Here is a 15,027-nt window from a genome sequence, read left to right as displayed (position 1 = left end):
TCTGTGTCTGGAAAAGAGGGAAGCCAGGGATTGTAGTAAAGGACAGAGGGAAACGCGGAACAACTAGGTAAACGCTCCCGAAGCTGACCTCTTGGAGAGGGAATTTTGACACCGGGAAGTCTGGATGGGGGAAACCCACAGAGGGAAACGCTACTACGGAGAGAACATCAGACATGAATCCGAGGTGGGTTGATGACCGTAAACCAAGACGAGCGATGCTTCATATGAAAACGAAGCCCGGCGCTGTGTTAGTATTTAAAGGGATTACAGGTGGCTTCATTGAATATGCTTCCTTATCTATTTATTGAGCTATTAGCTTTTTGTGCGTTGGTGTTTTGACAGCTGGCATGGTTTAAATGCGAAAGAAAAGGGAATGGGCAAATTCTTCCATTATAACACTCATAACAGGTTCCCTCAACATGCCAATAAGAAAATGTATTTTAAATAGGTAGGTTTTTTAAAGTGTTTTTTTTTTCAGTCTTGACACCCTACGCGATACGGGTGTCAATACTTCAAAACTCCTGTGCTGTTATCTCAGTCAGATGCTGGTGACAGAGCACTAGTTGAACAGGTCTTTGATGGCTTATATATCAAAATGACGAACGCAGAATTTTATTTAAGAGATCAAAAGCTGCGATTCGGAATAGTGTGGCCCATTTGCGTTTATTTCTGTTTATTATAAATATTTTTGTTTAGATATTGTATAAATGCTGCATCTTCATTACGTGGAGCCTACCCTGTAAATGTGCAACATGTAGGTATACATTCACAGTTTAGTGTAAATAATCAACAACAATAAACAATTTATTTCAGAGAACAGGGCCTTATTCTTCAATTGTGTTAATTGTAAAGTTTAATAGAAACATATGTAAAATAATGGAATGTGAAGTTGTCAATGCGATGGTTTCGTTCAATAGGCTAGGTCAATAAGAATCTCATGAGGAGGCCCAACATGATCTAGTATTCATAAAGTTATTGATAAAATATTAGTGGATTACAGTCATCGCAATTAAACTGCATTGGTTGCTTCTCCCATACTGGTTTGTACCATTATGACATCAAACTGGGCAAACGTTTTTTTTTGCCCTCACCTCTAAAGGTAAAAGTGAAGGCTGACCATGCCAATATGAAGAGAATGCGAAGAACTATTAGTACACGTGAGTGTTCTAGCATAGTTTGTTTGAGGCTACGTTTTATTTTTGAGTCCAAGTAGGCCCTGTTATTCAAGGAACAGAGAAGAGTAGCCTACATTCACTGAAATGTGGATGTAACGCAGGTACACGTTAAGGTCCTACAGCATCGTTTGACGTCCCCAACAAGATTTCTAGTGGTATTCAAGCATAGACTTTTACGAAACGCGTTTAAATTTTTCATAATGCTGTACATAAAACAAAAACAGAAAATCCTGAATAGTCTACAGGAGAGCACTCATCAATCTGAGTCTGTCGACCTGCGGTTGTATTAAAGAGCAAATTAATAATATTGAGCCGCATGGTTCTTGTGATAGCCTATACAATAAAATGCCTGTCTCTTTAAGACCTAACCCGCGATGTGTTGCGAAGTTCAAGTTGGGGTCACTTGAAGTTCCTGCCCTCGATTTTACCTTTTCGTTTTATTATAGACTGACATCACACGGGGCGCTAAAACACTTACGCCGCATAAAGGTCCCATTATCATCTCCCTGCGCGTTATTGCCTAGATTTAAAAATAGCCAAGGAAATTACGAAAATAAAAAATCGAAGGAAACTGATGCTGGACTAAGCACGTATTTTTTTATAGGAGGGGTGAGAGAGACAGAAAGGGATAGGAAGGGAGGGTGGATAGAGAGCGAGAGAGAGAGGGAGGAGGGGAGGGCGAGTAAAGAAATTCATAGCAATTAATAATAAAAAAGAGTTGGCAGTCGTGCTTGGAAAACTGGCATGGTTTTTGGAGGCTGGCAGTTCAAAGTTGAAACGTCAGAAATGACTCCAGAAGTCTGTTGAGATGATCATTAAGGGAGACTTAGATCGGATGGCAGAAGAGCTCGGGCATCCAGGTAACTTCACTATATCGCCTCTTGATTAAATGCGTAGTCTACAATCAGGGATCAATGTGTTAACAACAGATAACCCATTTTGCTGAATTAACTTTTGGCAGAAATACATTATGACCACTCTACATCTCGACTATTTTCTGTTAATGATACAATCGCTGTCGCTACGTGATCAGTTATAGGCTGAGCATAATCGTTAACTTATGTTATCACTCACCGTATCTTAAATAGGCTACTTTTTGACTTTTCACTCGGAACGTTGTCCAACATAGTGCAGCTATAAACTCTCTAACAAGGTAAGTTTGTAATTTGATTACTTCGGTTAGAAATGTCCTGTCGGTGGACAGTAATTTTGTGTTTAGAAGACACACAGGAGCATTGTATAGGTTCGAGTGTCTCCTGAAGTGTAGCGGTTGATGTGGTCTCAGACATAACCCACTGTCCCTGCCGGGTCACATCTTACATGGGACTTAATTAAGAATACACGCAGTTTCGCATGAATGCTGTATCATTTTAGAGACGATGTCTGCCTCCGATGTAGACTCGTCCTCCCGGACTCTGTTGGTTAACATTTTGAATATTTAAATCGAAATGACAATTGTATGTCAGTCGCACTTCACAAACCTTTGTTAAGTTTTAAATCCAGCGTGCCTGCGAGAAATGTTATTTATATGACAAAAATCATTTGAATTTGTGGGCCTTTGGTGAAGTTAATGTCTAGTAATGTTGCTGACACTTGGAGGAGATATGTAATTCCTTTAAGGTCGAATAGTGTTAGATTTACATTACGTGTTTGTTTCATTATATTATACTTTGCATTAACAAGCCATAGCCTACATAAGGTACAATTTTAACCATCTTAAGATATGTCTGCAACTATTTGCAAAGAGAAATTAAAAGTTTACGGCCATCTTGAAAATTTTACAATATCAAAATAAAGAAAACAGGAAGGGGGCAATTGTTCCAATGATCATACATAATGACACATTCATTGTTCATTTTCCTATGGGTGTGTATCGTGTTAAACATAAGGTAAATATACACTCTTAAAATGCAGAATAAAGTAGCCTACATTTAGAAAATATCTTACATTTCCATACATGCTTCTGGCTCGCAGTTTGGTTTTGCTACAGAGACCAGTCTTTGCAGTTAAGTGTCCTCGACAATAGAACCTCGCTTATTTCTGTAGGCCTATAGCATTATTATCTTAAAACAGATTTGTAATTGTTATCAAGTAGACTAAAAGAGGTGTTGTCCCGAAGAAAACGAAAGGAGTCCATACATCACTATTGCAAGCCTCTATTTAAGTGACAAATAGTTGGGTGATTATAAGTGTTTTGTCAGTTTTTAAAATATTCATCACATTCCGGGCCAAGAGGCCGCTTAACGGGGCTTGCAAGCCTTTTCCTCCCGGCGGGATTTATGAATGAAAATCCAGGGTTATGGATGCTTAAAGGGATGGGAACGGTGCTCCTGAGTTTCTGGGGTCTACTGAGACAGCAAACTGTTATCCGCAATACAGTGAGCAAACGTAACCTATATGTTGAAGCGCAACACAAATATCAGTATAATGTTTTTACACAATTGCACTGTTGTGGTTGACATATGGGGGAGAGAGGTGTCGAAGGCTCAGGATATTAAAACCTTCCAAAATGTTCTTTTGTCTTTTCTTTTAAGACTCTGCTCACCATATGGCCTGTCTTTGCTCAGAGAGCTCAAGTGGTTTTCATTAAACAAGGTTTCATGCTCGACTATGCTTTTACATCCCATTCAGAAAAATATCATACTATGTAGCCAGGGGCTACTTATACCGACTGCAGCCAAAGCGGATATGTAGACGGTGCGCTTTCACAGTTTCTTTTCTGTAAGCATGACAAGGCTACGCCCCTAAACAAAGAGTGACAAAAGTAATGACATTAGTTAAGCAAACAAATCATACTATTATTTCAAGGGTTTCAACGTAATGCGCAGTGACACTGATTTATAGCGATATAAGACTAAACCCAAACTTCTTGAAGTGACTGAGTGCCATGTAACCTTAAGGCCACTATGCGAATGCCATTTCCCTATGTACGCATATTTATTGACTACCTTTAAAGTCCAGCCAAGAGTGTTATGTTGACATTGGAATGTACCAAACTATTTAGTCGTTCATTTAAGTCCATATAGTTCGTTCGTGGTAATACAAACTTTAAAAGTAAGGCCTGTCTGGGTATTTTTTTTTTCAATCTTAACACAGTGGCACTAAAGCTATTAACCGTACCCTCTAATGTAACGTCTTAATGAAATTAATTCAGTCTAATGTGTTCGACGAATCACTAAATGCAACCCCCGGCCCCAAACCCCGTGAGGGGGAGCATATTTCGAATATGAATATAACAAACTGAGGGCGGAGATAGAGGAAGTGAAGAGGGTGTTCTTTGCACAGTGCAGACCCCCTCAGTCTAAACCAGGTCTTAACCCCAAACCAGCAAAGTGACAACACAGACAAAACACAGGGATAATGAATACCAAACTGTCTTAAATATGACTCTGGGACTGTAAAAAGGAGTCGCAGTTGCACACCAAATATAGCAAGTCCATAATCAAATGTGCCCATGGAAATAAGTCATTTTTTTTTGCTGGAAGAAAAAGTGAATTATAGATAAACATGTGGATTTATAGGGTGAGTGTATAGCCATTAAGGGAAAACGCTATCTATGACAGCCTTTGGTGCTTGAGAGAATTTAGGAGATGTGTCGTGCATTAGAACATTGGTACCCATGCTACCTGTGACCATAATGGCAAGACAACATGCACATTTCTGAGTGAATGACACACTTTGACTAAAGACTTTTATTTAAGGGACAAACACAATTAAGGTCACCAGCCAAGTGTGAGGTACCTTAAGGGTAGTTGAAATGTATTTATTAATTTATTTGATAATGAGTTTATCATCTGAGAGAAAATACATTGACGTCCCTTGCGTGTATGCCCAAATAATTTACGTTTGATGGAGGAATTGTTACGATTGTTAAGACTAAAAACTGCGTGTGTAGTTATAGGCACAGTTTGGGTGAACAATGTTGTAAACTCCTCATTATCACAAGTTGTAAAAAGTTAAAAGCTCCCTGGGACGTCCGAGAGGATAGGATTGTTTACGCATGATATCAAACAATGACTTTAAACATGATTTACTTCTGTTACCACTTTCGTCGTTTTGCTCTACTCTTTGAAGGTTCGAGACGCTCGGTGAACTATAGCAGATCCCGTTGTCAGAGGCAGAACAAGGACAAGGGCACATTCCATCGAACTCTTTGTTTTTTCCTTACGCGCAAGCTTAGACTTTTAAAGTGCCTCTCTCGCGGACAATGGATTAATCAGGTGCTTAAAAACGATAACCATTAATTAATTAATTAATTTCATGATTTTTTTATTCTTATTATTTTTCGGCGTTAACAATCTCATAGTTGATGATATCCAAGTGCGCTCAGACGCACAAACGCGACATACTGTGAATATTTTCACAAGACGCTGTTGAAAAGCGACGAGCCATAGAAATCAGCGACACATCATCAGATACACGTGCTTCAAGAGTACACAGCTGCAGCATGGGGACCTTATGTCCTGAGTCCAGTTATTAACGGTGGCCTACAGATGAGACACAGACGGAAGAGGAGAAAATACTGAGGCATTCGTGTCTGGTAGTGATAAGGGCCGCTATATTTGGTAATACTTCTTGATAAGTGGCCTGTTTATTTCCTCGTCCCTATGTCGGGCCGGCGTAAAAACAGGTGTTTGCTAATAGGAGGGTCGTGTTACAGAACCTGCTTCTGCATTTGGTGATCAAAAAATAAAAGCATGAGGGGAAGTATTAACGTTATACGTGAATGTATCGATGTGCTTGTCTGCATACCACGTTCTCTATTCATGTAGAATTATTGCCTTATTTGATGGTTGCGAATCCGCTCTCAGCTGCAGGCTCTACAGGTGCGCTGGTACGAAGCTTGCTGGAAATTATGTTTTGCGCAAAAAAAAGCCTCAGGGATAACTATACTTGCTTCTTGGCTTTTATCCATGAAATGTTAGTAATTTATATATTTTTCACTAATTATCATATTCTGTTAGTTATGCAGGAGGTTAATCTGACAAGATTGCAACGAGTTAAATTGCATCTAATAAAAAACACACGACTAATCATTTATTTAAGTGTGTTATTTGTCCGTGAAACCTGTTCTGTTATTCTTTTGTGCACAACACTACACCTCACGAAAAGAGCTGTGGTGGTTTGTTCTGTGGAAAACCACCTTCGTTTATAACAACGTCTGAAGACGCTGACGGTTAAAACGCGATCCACCCTGTTCAAAGAACAGAATTTGGTTTCTCTCAGTCGTTAGGAAGAAAAGACGGCTCCTTAAAGGTGGACTGCTGGTTAGCCAACATGAAGCTTTATTTCGGCAATGACAAATTATGTCAAATGTGCCTTCACGTCCTGGAAACGTCAACCATAAATGTTCCACATTATATTCATATGTGAATACACAAAATTATGATTTCCATCCCAATTACTAAATTGTTCCCATCCAATGTGTTGCAAAGAACACTGGTGACTGTGCAGATTATTTTTCAGATTCATTATGAATCTGTAAGTAAACAAATCAAAGGGGAAGTCTTGTAATATTAAGGAAAGCTCTTGTTTTAATAAAACAGCAATCATGAGGCTGAAATGTGAGTTCAGCAAGTCTTTCTGTGCATGGTGGCTAATTAAATTGCTGCGTGTAAATACAGACTTCCTTATTCCTCCAAGGGAGCTTATACTCAGTGAAATAAACAAAAAGTGGATGAACTGATGGCGGGCTGACTATCATCGGACTTATTTATTTAGCCGCTTGTTTCCCATCTGTGAAACCAAGCCCTGAGGGATCTTAACTGTTTCATCTAGAATGTCAAGTATCTCTGCTCAGTTTGAACAACACAGCCTGAAGTTTGGACCATTCATTACTCTTACAAAAGACGGTCTTCACTTCAAAGAAAAAAAAAGAAACTTTGACTTTTCAAAGAGTTTTCCTTTAGTTTGTGGCTATTGTCAGTGTTCTTGCGGTGTCAGTGTTTGTGTACGTTGAAGTCTTGAGTTCATTTTCAAGTCAAACTGTAAAAGCTTCTCTCTTTCTCTTGCTTTCTCTGTCTCTTATATGATTTACATTAAGTATGCTCCTAGTTCCTTATATGACTGAGTCGAAAGAGAGATGAATATCACATCTTTTTTTGGATGTATTTTTGTCTGCACAGGTTTATACCTGCTGTTCATCACACTTGCAAAGCGCTCAGACTGACTTTGTTTAAAGCTGCACACACCACCTCTGGAATGCTTTATCAGGAGGCCAGCAACATGAAGACGCATTTATACTGGCATCTTTTTTTCCCTTGTGCTCTTTCTCCCCTCTAGACATTCACCCTCGGTTTTGATTATGCAGACTGCAGTTCTCGATAATGACAAAACCATTACAGCTGACGATCAGCAAACAGTGCACCTTCACCAAAGTGTGTGTGCGTGCGTGTCTGTGAAACTTCTCTTTTGATTTCACACCAAAGGAAATAAATCAGCTGAGTTGTCAGACTTAAGAAAGGATGGAAATCAGTTGCCAAGAAGCATATGCAGAATGTGATCATTATCACACACATTTCAGGGACATGGTTCAAAACAACATAAAACATAAAAACATAAAATGGACTGAGCTATCTATCCGAGAGCACTCTACATTCCTCATTGACATGTTATGCAATATCTGGTCATTCAATACTGCCTGAGGGGTTCATGTTAGAGGCTAAGACATTTTTCAGACCTGCCAAACAAGTTTCCATTTGTCTGCCCTTTTAGGTGGTGGTCTGAAGACGATGCTGGATGCCATGGAAGTCCCAAGTCATGCTAGGCACCTCCTTTTGCAACTCAACACACAGCGTACCAAGGGCTTTCTGTGTGATGTCATCATTGTGGTGCAGAACGCCTTATTCCGAGCTCACAAGAACATTCTAGCTGCCAGCAGCCTCTACCTGAAATCCCTGGTTGTCCATGACAACCTCATCAACTTGGACCATGAGATGGTGAGTCCAGGAGTCTTCCGGGTCATATTAGACTACATCTACACCGGACGCTTGAGTGAGGGAGACCCAGCCTCCCCCTCGGAGCCCAACATTGGGGCAGTGCTGGCGGCAGCTAACTACCTGCAGCTGCTGGACTTGGTGGCCCTATGCAAGAAAAAGCTGAAGAGAAATGGGAAGTACTCATCGCACCCCAGCGCAGGGTTTTTACCATACAAGTTGGGCAACAGTGAGATGGGCATAGGGGGAAGGGGAAGATTTCGGGTGCCCACGCCCGTCATCCAGCCCTGTTTTCCAGGGGCGGTTGGGAACAGCCACACGCCACGTCCGCCCCCTCTGGATGACCTGCCCCAGCACCTGTCCCGCCATGCCGGGGAGCTCTATGCGCCCATCTCCTCTCAGGGTCCCCAGGCATACCCCAGCCTGCAGCAGGGCCTGCCACCCCAGTCAGGCCTGCGCCTCCCTCCCCCCGAGAGGAACTGCTCCCCCATATACGGCCTGGACCTGTCCAAGAAGAGCCCCACCTCCCACTCCCACCTGAGTCACCCACACCACCCAGACGAGGAGCACGGAGGCAGGCCGCACAGTGGCCGTGACAGCCCTCTACTGGTATCCAACCACTCAGATAAGATGGAGACCAATGACCACTCGGGGCCCCTAACCCCCCACTCGCTCCCCCGCCTCAACCAGCCGCTGGCACCCCACCTCCCCCACCTGCAGCGCTCAGGCCCCCAGAACCAGGAGGCTTACCCTTGCCCCCCCAGCCCCGACACCCCGGGTGACAACAGCGACCGCAGCAGGGACAGGGGGAGTGTCTACCGCTGGGTGAAGAACGAGCCGCTGTCATACAACCCAGAGGACGAGGAAGAAGAAGAGGAAGATGATGAGGGGGAAGGGATGGAGAGAGACAAGGAGTCCCACCACCAGCATCTGAACGACCACAAGAGCAGCGAGGCTGGGTACAGAGGGGGGGAGTGTGATGGGGAGGACGAGAAGAGTGGCTCGGGAAGTGAGGAGACAGGCAGTAGTGAAGGCCGGCCGTCGCCCCCCGGAGGCCTGGGGAGATACCACATGCCGTTCGAGCCGGAGAGCTTCGGGGACAACCTCTATGTCTGCATTCCCTGTGACAAGGGCTTCCCCAGCTCTGAGCAGCTGAACGCCCACGTGGAGACACACACAGAGGAGGACCTCTACAGCAACTCCGAGCTGGGCAACGGTAATGGGACTGGCAAGGGCAACACCACTAGCAGCACCACCAATGGGCCTTCCAGCCTAAACAACTGCCTGTCATACCTGGAGAGCAAGACCGGCCAGACCCTGCCGGCGGTGGGCATGGGCGAGATGATCCGGCCCTACCGCTGCTCCTCCTGTGAGAAGTCCTACAAGGACCCGGCCACGCTGCGCCAGCATGAGAAGACCCACTGGTTGACACGACCCTACCCATGCAGCATCTGCGGCAAGAAGTTCACGCAGCGCGGCACCATGACGCGCCACATGCGCAGCCACCTGGGCCTCAAGCCGTTCGCCTGCGACGCATGCGGCATGCGCTTCACCCGCCAGTACCGCCTCACCGAGCACATGCGCATCCACTCGGGCGAGAAACCCTACGAGTGCCAGGTGTGCGGCGGCAAGTTTGCCCAGCAGCGCAACCTGATCAGCCACAGCAAGATGCACAGCTCTGGGGGAGCCGGCACCGGGCTGACCGCCGACGGCAAGCTCAAGATGGACTTTGCAGAGGGCATCTACCCGCTGACCAAGTACACAGCCGAGCACCTGGGGCTGAAGCATGAAAAGGCCTCGGAACTGCTGGCACAGGCCTCGCAGCACCTGCTGGACGTCAAGACCATAGAGAGCCTGTACCCACACCTGGGGCTCACACAGGACAAGATGGACCTCATCAACCAGTCCCTGGCGCAGCAACCCCCGCCGCCTATCCCCGGGGAGTCTCGCACCATTGATCGCTACTCACCCAGCTAAAGAGGAAGCTGACGGGGGTAAAGAATGAAAGAAAAAAAGAGAAAAGCCTGCCAAGCTACAAGTCTCAGACGAGTCTACATTGGCATCGTTGGGGACACCTTTCTGAAATACCGCCTACAGTATTTTTCAACTCCACTCACCTCAACTTCTTCTGAACCCTGCACCTCAGACATAGGAGGCCAAAGAACGCGTTGGCACCATCCAAAAAGCAAAAACTTGACTCCAATAAGTGCCTTTCCTTGCAGATTTTGCATCACATGCAGTTGAAAACATAAAACTTCCTGAAAGGAGAACTGTTATTTATATACTGGTTTTGACCATGGACACACACATAACAGTGCAGTATTTATGTGACAACAACTCTTTTTTAGCTAAGCCATCGAGCCAGAAAAACAAAATTTAAAACCTAAAAAGATTGTTTTATTTATATTTTTTTCTTTTGTATGTAAAGGAAAGCCAAAGAGAAAATTGTTCAAATGTTACAATTAGTGTTGCAACCATACCCTAAACCTGTGTACTTAGAGTTGTTAGTGTATATGTAAAATGAGGAAAAAAGCACATATGAACAAGAATCAGGGCTTCTGTCCAGGACTGAGAGGAAATTTGGACAAAAGAAAAAGCCAAACCTTTGGGATTTTACAGAAATCAAAAGACTGTATTTTTTTTTAAAGACTTGACGGAGTACTGGATTTTCTCCTGTACCTCACTTTCCAGCTTTTGCCAGCTCTTCCAGTCAAAAGGGAGCAACAAACCGAAGAGAGTGTTTGTTCCAGCGTTTAGGTAATGTGATCTAAGCTTTGTTTTCTGCATTTGTTGCCCAGCCCTTCCAGCCGTTATGTGTAACAGCCCACAACAATAATAGTGCAATTATTTTACAAGCGGTGCCATAGCCTTTTTCAACCCTTCAACTTTTTACATCTTATTGTTTAATTCCACTCCTGACAGAGAACCAAGTGCCTTTAAACTGTTTTTGAAAGAGTAGCTAGTACAACCCTGTGATCTCACAACTGGGAAATCACTGTGCATACCCTGATCATGACATAGTAATCCTCGTTCATGAATTTTGATCCATCTGCAGGGTTAGACTAAGCATGGGCGTTGCCACAGGGGGAAATAAATTGGGTAATATTTACAACGGGAGGCCACAGCCTTGTGATAGGCCTCAAGAGAGACCCACTTAATCCATCTGTAAACCAGGTCTGCACTGATCAATGACTGTCCAGGGTGACCAGATAAAAAAGCCATCCTGTTCAAAATCCATCACACTATCTGGCGACAGACTGACAAACATGCTAAACAAGCGTTTTGAAACAGTGGTCCAGGGACAGCCTTTTAGTGGGCCATGTGATAGGCTGTGGAGGGTGCTCCCAGTGGACCCTGGAACATCTTCACGTGACCCCTCTGTCTTAGCCAGTTGTCTCGCTGACATTGTCTGGTTGATGGGATGGTCTAGGGTAGAAACCAGCCCCCCTCAGCACGCTCTATAAGCTGATAATGTGACATTCATCTGAACTGAGCTAACGCTGACGCTTGTGTGTGTGTGTGCGCGCATCTGTGTGTGTGTGTCTGTACGTGTGCATGCAGGCGTGGGGTTGAACAGCATCGTCCAGCTGCTCCACCAATTGTAATCCCTGTGAAATCAACAATTCTCCCTGACAATTTAGGACTGTCCGACCGGCGTGCTCCAGGATTTCATGCCTGTTCTTAGCTCTCTGTGATCTAGTCCACTGTCCAGCCATCCAGATTCCCCCACTCCCTGATACTGGTCCATCTGTCAACTGCAATAGTGGGGGCTGTCATATGAGAAGAGAGTAGCAGGGCCGCACACACAGGCTGCATCAGCAACGCTCTTCCTAAAGCACCACTAGGGTATGTAGTTGCAGGCATGTCTTGTTCAAGACAGCGGGATCAAAACAGACTGGGCGTCCCCATATTTTTTAAAGACATTTATTGTAATCTTATTTCATGCTCAGCCCTATTAAATTGAAACCACTTTTTTTTCGGGGGGGTTGGAGACTATGGCACACAAAAGCGTATCCCAAAGAGAATGCTGGCAATTTCGTTTTCTTTTTTTTTTCTTTTTTTTTTCTTGTGATTGAAATTTCGAGTGAGAAGGGAGTTTGTTGACCACTAGTGACAATTGCAACCTCAGTAGGTGAATGTGAAGACCAAAGCCATGAATGCACTGTGATAAAAAAAAAAGTTATGCATCTGAGTGCAAGCCTTACTCAGTAAAGACTGAGACCTGGTAACCAAAATGTGGGACGGGCACCACAATATAACGCCTTAATAGAATTCCGAGGGCTTTGATCTGTAGCATGTTAACATATCTTGGTGTTTTTTATTTCTGTTACTTTTGACTTTCACCAAAGCGAAGGGTAACTGGTGCGTACCTCAGGACGGATCCCTTAACGACATGGGGACGTGATGCTTAAGCAACACAGCCAGTTACTACACACATACACACACAGTAGGCATACTCAAACACACTGCCTCTTTGGAGGGGACGCTTGTCCTTTGTAAACCTGTGGTTATTTCATGGTAATGAAATGTTAATATGTGATATTAACGTGTTAACCTGAATATGCAATTTTTCTGTCTTTTAAAAAAAAAAACTAAAAAAAAAAGTTCCTGAAGAGGTGTTATTTTGGACTAAATGTTGACGTTGTACATTGGTTGCCAATCATTCATCTCAATTTACCATAAACCAAAGGACAGATACCTTTTCACGAATGCACTTAATGTCCACACACGCTTCTGCACCTGTAGGTACATTGCAATGTAGGCTTGGTCGCTGGAGCCACACACTCTCACACACACTCACAAACACCTCACAGCACTGCACCGCACCGTCGCTGCACACTGACATTTCTAGCTGTGATTATTCAAGTGCGTGCCATTTCAAGTGTTTCTCTCCAGAAATGGTAAATACTGTAGAAAGGTAGCAGAGCCTCTGGTTAAAAACCTTCTGTTGACCATTTTCAGGAGGGGCTCAGGCACTAAAGATGACCTCTGCAAACAAATGAGAGAGATTAAGTTTAGAAGAGGTTGCATACACACTCACAAAAACATATGAGCTCACTCACAGACAAACACACACACACACACACACATACAAACTATGATGCAGCCAGGGCATGTTAGGGATAAGCATTGTGGCTGTGTATTTCCCAACACCCTAAATCACACAGCTGGACCCTTGAGATCTCACCCACAGTTAATTTCACACCGCACATAAGAGCTGTCAGGGCACTGTGGTTTTGTTTTTATCAAAAAGAAACCAGAGCTTATATATAGAGCTTGAGTTGAGTAGGGCACAGACACAATATAGCGACTATCAAAACATGAAATGAGCAGTGACCACAGGCATATTCAAACACACGAAGAGAAAGTCATAGAAACAAATAGAAAAAAGGAGGGTAAACAGTGACTTCAATGGTGGGAATATAAATCTCCCCGACTCCATTTATCATTCATGAAGCAAGCCCTCATTGGAAGTCTATCTTTCCCTTTTCCTTCTCAGTGTCAGACTAAACCAGAAAGTAGACCCCGAGAATCTCTCTGCCGCAGTTCCAAATCTGTGGAGGAAAGGGGGAGTGATATCCATTTCTGATGGTTTCAGCCTGGGAGAGTCTCTGGAATGGTCCTGTGTGTGTGTGTGTCGTGAAGAGGGGTGAACATTTAATTTGTTTGTGTACACAAGCTGTTTCAGTATGGTGTGCCTGAGTCATCAGTTAATGCAAGCTTTGGGAATAGTGTCTGCGAAGGAGGAAGGCTGTGTGATGTTTTGGGGGTGGGGGTGGGGGGGAACTGGGGGGAGTGAACTTTTGGCTCAGTAGCGGCAGCAAGCAGGATGTGTGGTGTATTTCTGCTCGAAACTAGATAGGGAGATGCAGATAGCTAAAGTGGGAGTTAAACAGAGACAGAGAGAGAGAGAGAGAGAGAGAGAGAGAGAGAGAGAGAGAGAGAGAAGGAGAGGGAAGAGTGACAGTGAGAGGAGAGAGACTGGAAAGAGTTCAGTGGGTGGACCTTGGCTTTGGAGGACTGGTCCAACTTCTTGTCCAGTCCTCTCCATTCAGACTAAAAGAGATCGAGAGCACAGAGCCATTCTTTTCTTTTCAACCTTGATCATGCTTCTGTCTCTTCCTCATTCTGACCCAAGCAACAAGGGGTGACTGACATTTTACGGTGAGCCATTAACCCCTCCTTCCTCACCGTCCTGGTCATCCTGGGTCATGGCAAGGGAAGCAAAATGACGGCAATAGAGAGAAGGGCACTGAGAGCTGTGCTTACTCACTGCTAAATTGCAGTAAGCAGATTTCCCCCAACTTCCAAAGAAACCACAAATGAGAGCACAGAGAGAGTGAGAGAGAGAGAGAGAGATGAGAAGGAAAAGATGAGAGGCGATGGTCTCCTGAGGTGTTTAGTCTGCCAACTTGTTTGTTGTTTCAACATACAATGCAGAATAAGATTCCAAAAGTCTGGGTCAACAGACGAAGCTTGACACAGACCTTGGCATTCAGAATGAACTATGACAAATAGAGGACAGCTATGCAGGAGGAAAGATGCATCGGCGCACTTTGAAGTATTTTTGTTTTCATTAACTGACATTAAAGGTCGTCATTTTAAGGATGTTTGGTGCCATAGTTATTTTGATAGTATATCACAGGTCATAACCAGGGGCAGTCTAGAACGTCCACAAAATGTTAAGTTGGATATTTTTGAAAAGATATACAGATACGGTGTGTGTCGCAATGACATTTCCGTGACTCTTAACTGTTTATTAAGCATGTGATTGTGGATGTTCAGATCTCATCTCAAGCTTTTCAAATAACTTTCTGAGAAACGCCTCATCATTAGCATCCTGCCAGCTCCATCACTCCAGGCTACACTGATAAGAGCTATCGAGCTCCTAATGCTCGCCGCTTACTGGCCCAGGC

General features: G+C 43.9%; 1 protein-coding gene across 2 annotated transcripts; it reads left to right on the top strand.

Annotated features, from left to right (window-relative positions):
• hic1 (hypermethylated in cancer 1) lies at positions 1 to 13,855 on the top strand (the record flags this gene model as incomplete). 2 transcript variants are annotated; one of them, XM_080844689.1, is made up of 2 exons in its annotated part: positions 1 to 184; positions 7,890 to 13,855. In XM_080844689.1, the coding sequence occupies one exon, from the start codon at positions 7,907 to 7,909 to the stop codon at positions 10,085 to 10,087; it is 2,181 nt and encodes a 726-aa protein (XP_080700815.1). In that variant the 3' UTR covers positions 10,088 to 13,855. The 2 variants fall into 2 exon arrangements, with proteins under 2 accessions (XP_080700815.1, XP_080700814.1); XM_080844688.1 differs by lacking the exon at positions 1 to 184 and adding an exon at positions 1,984 to 2,035.
• Positions 13,856 to 15,027: the final 1,172 nt, after the last annotated feature.

The sequence above is a fragment of the Sprattus sprattus genome, assembly GCF_963457725.1.
Source record: "Sprattus sprattus genome assembly, chromosome: 9".
Taxonomy (NCBI): domain Eukaryota; kingdom Metazoa; phylum Chordata; class Actinopteri; order Clupeiformes; family Clupeidae; genus Sprattus; species Sprattus sprattus.
The sequence above is the reverse complement of the archived record's forward strand: the minus strand, read 5'-3'. Positions and strand labels throughout refer to the sequence as shown.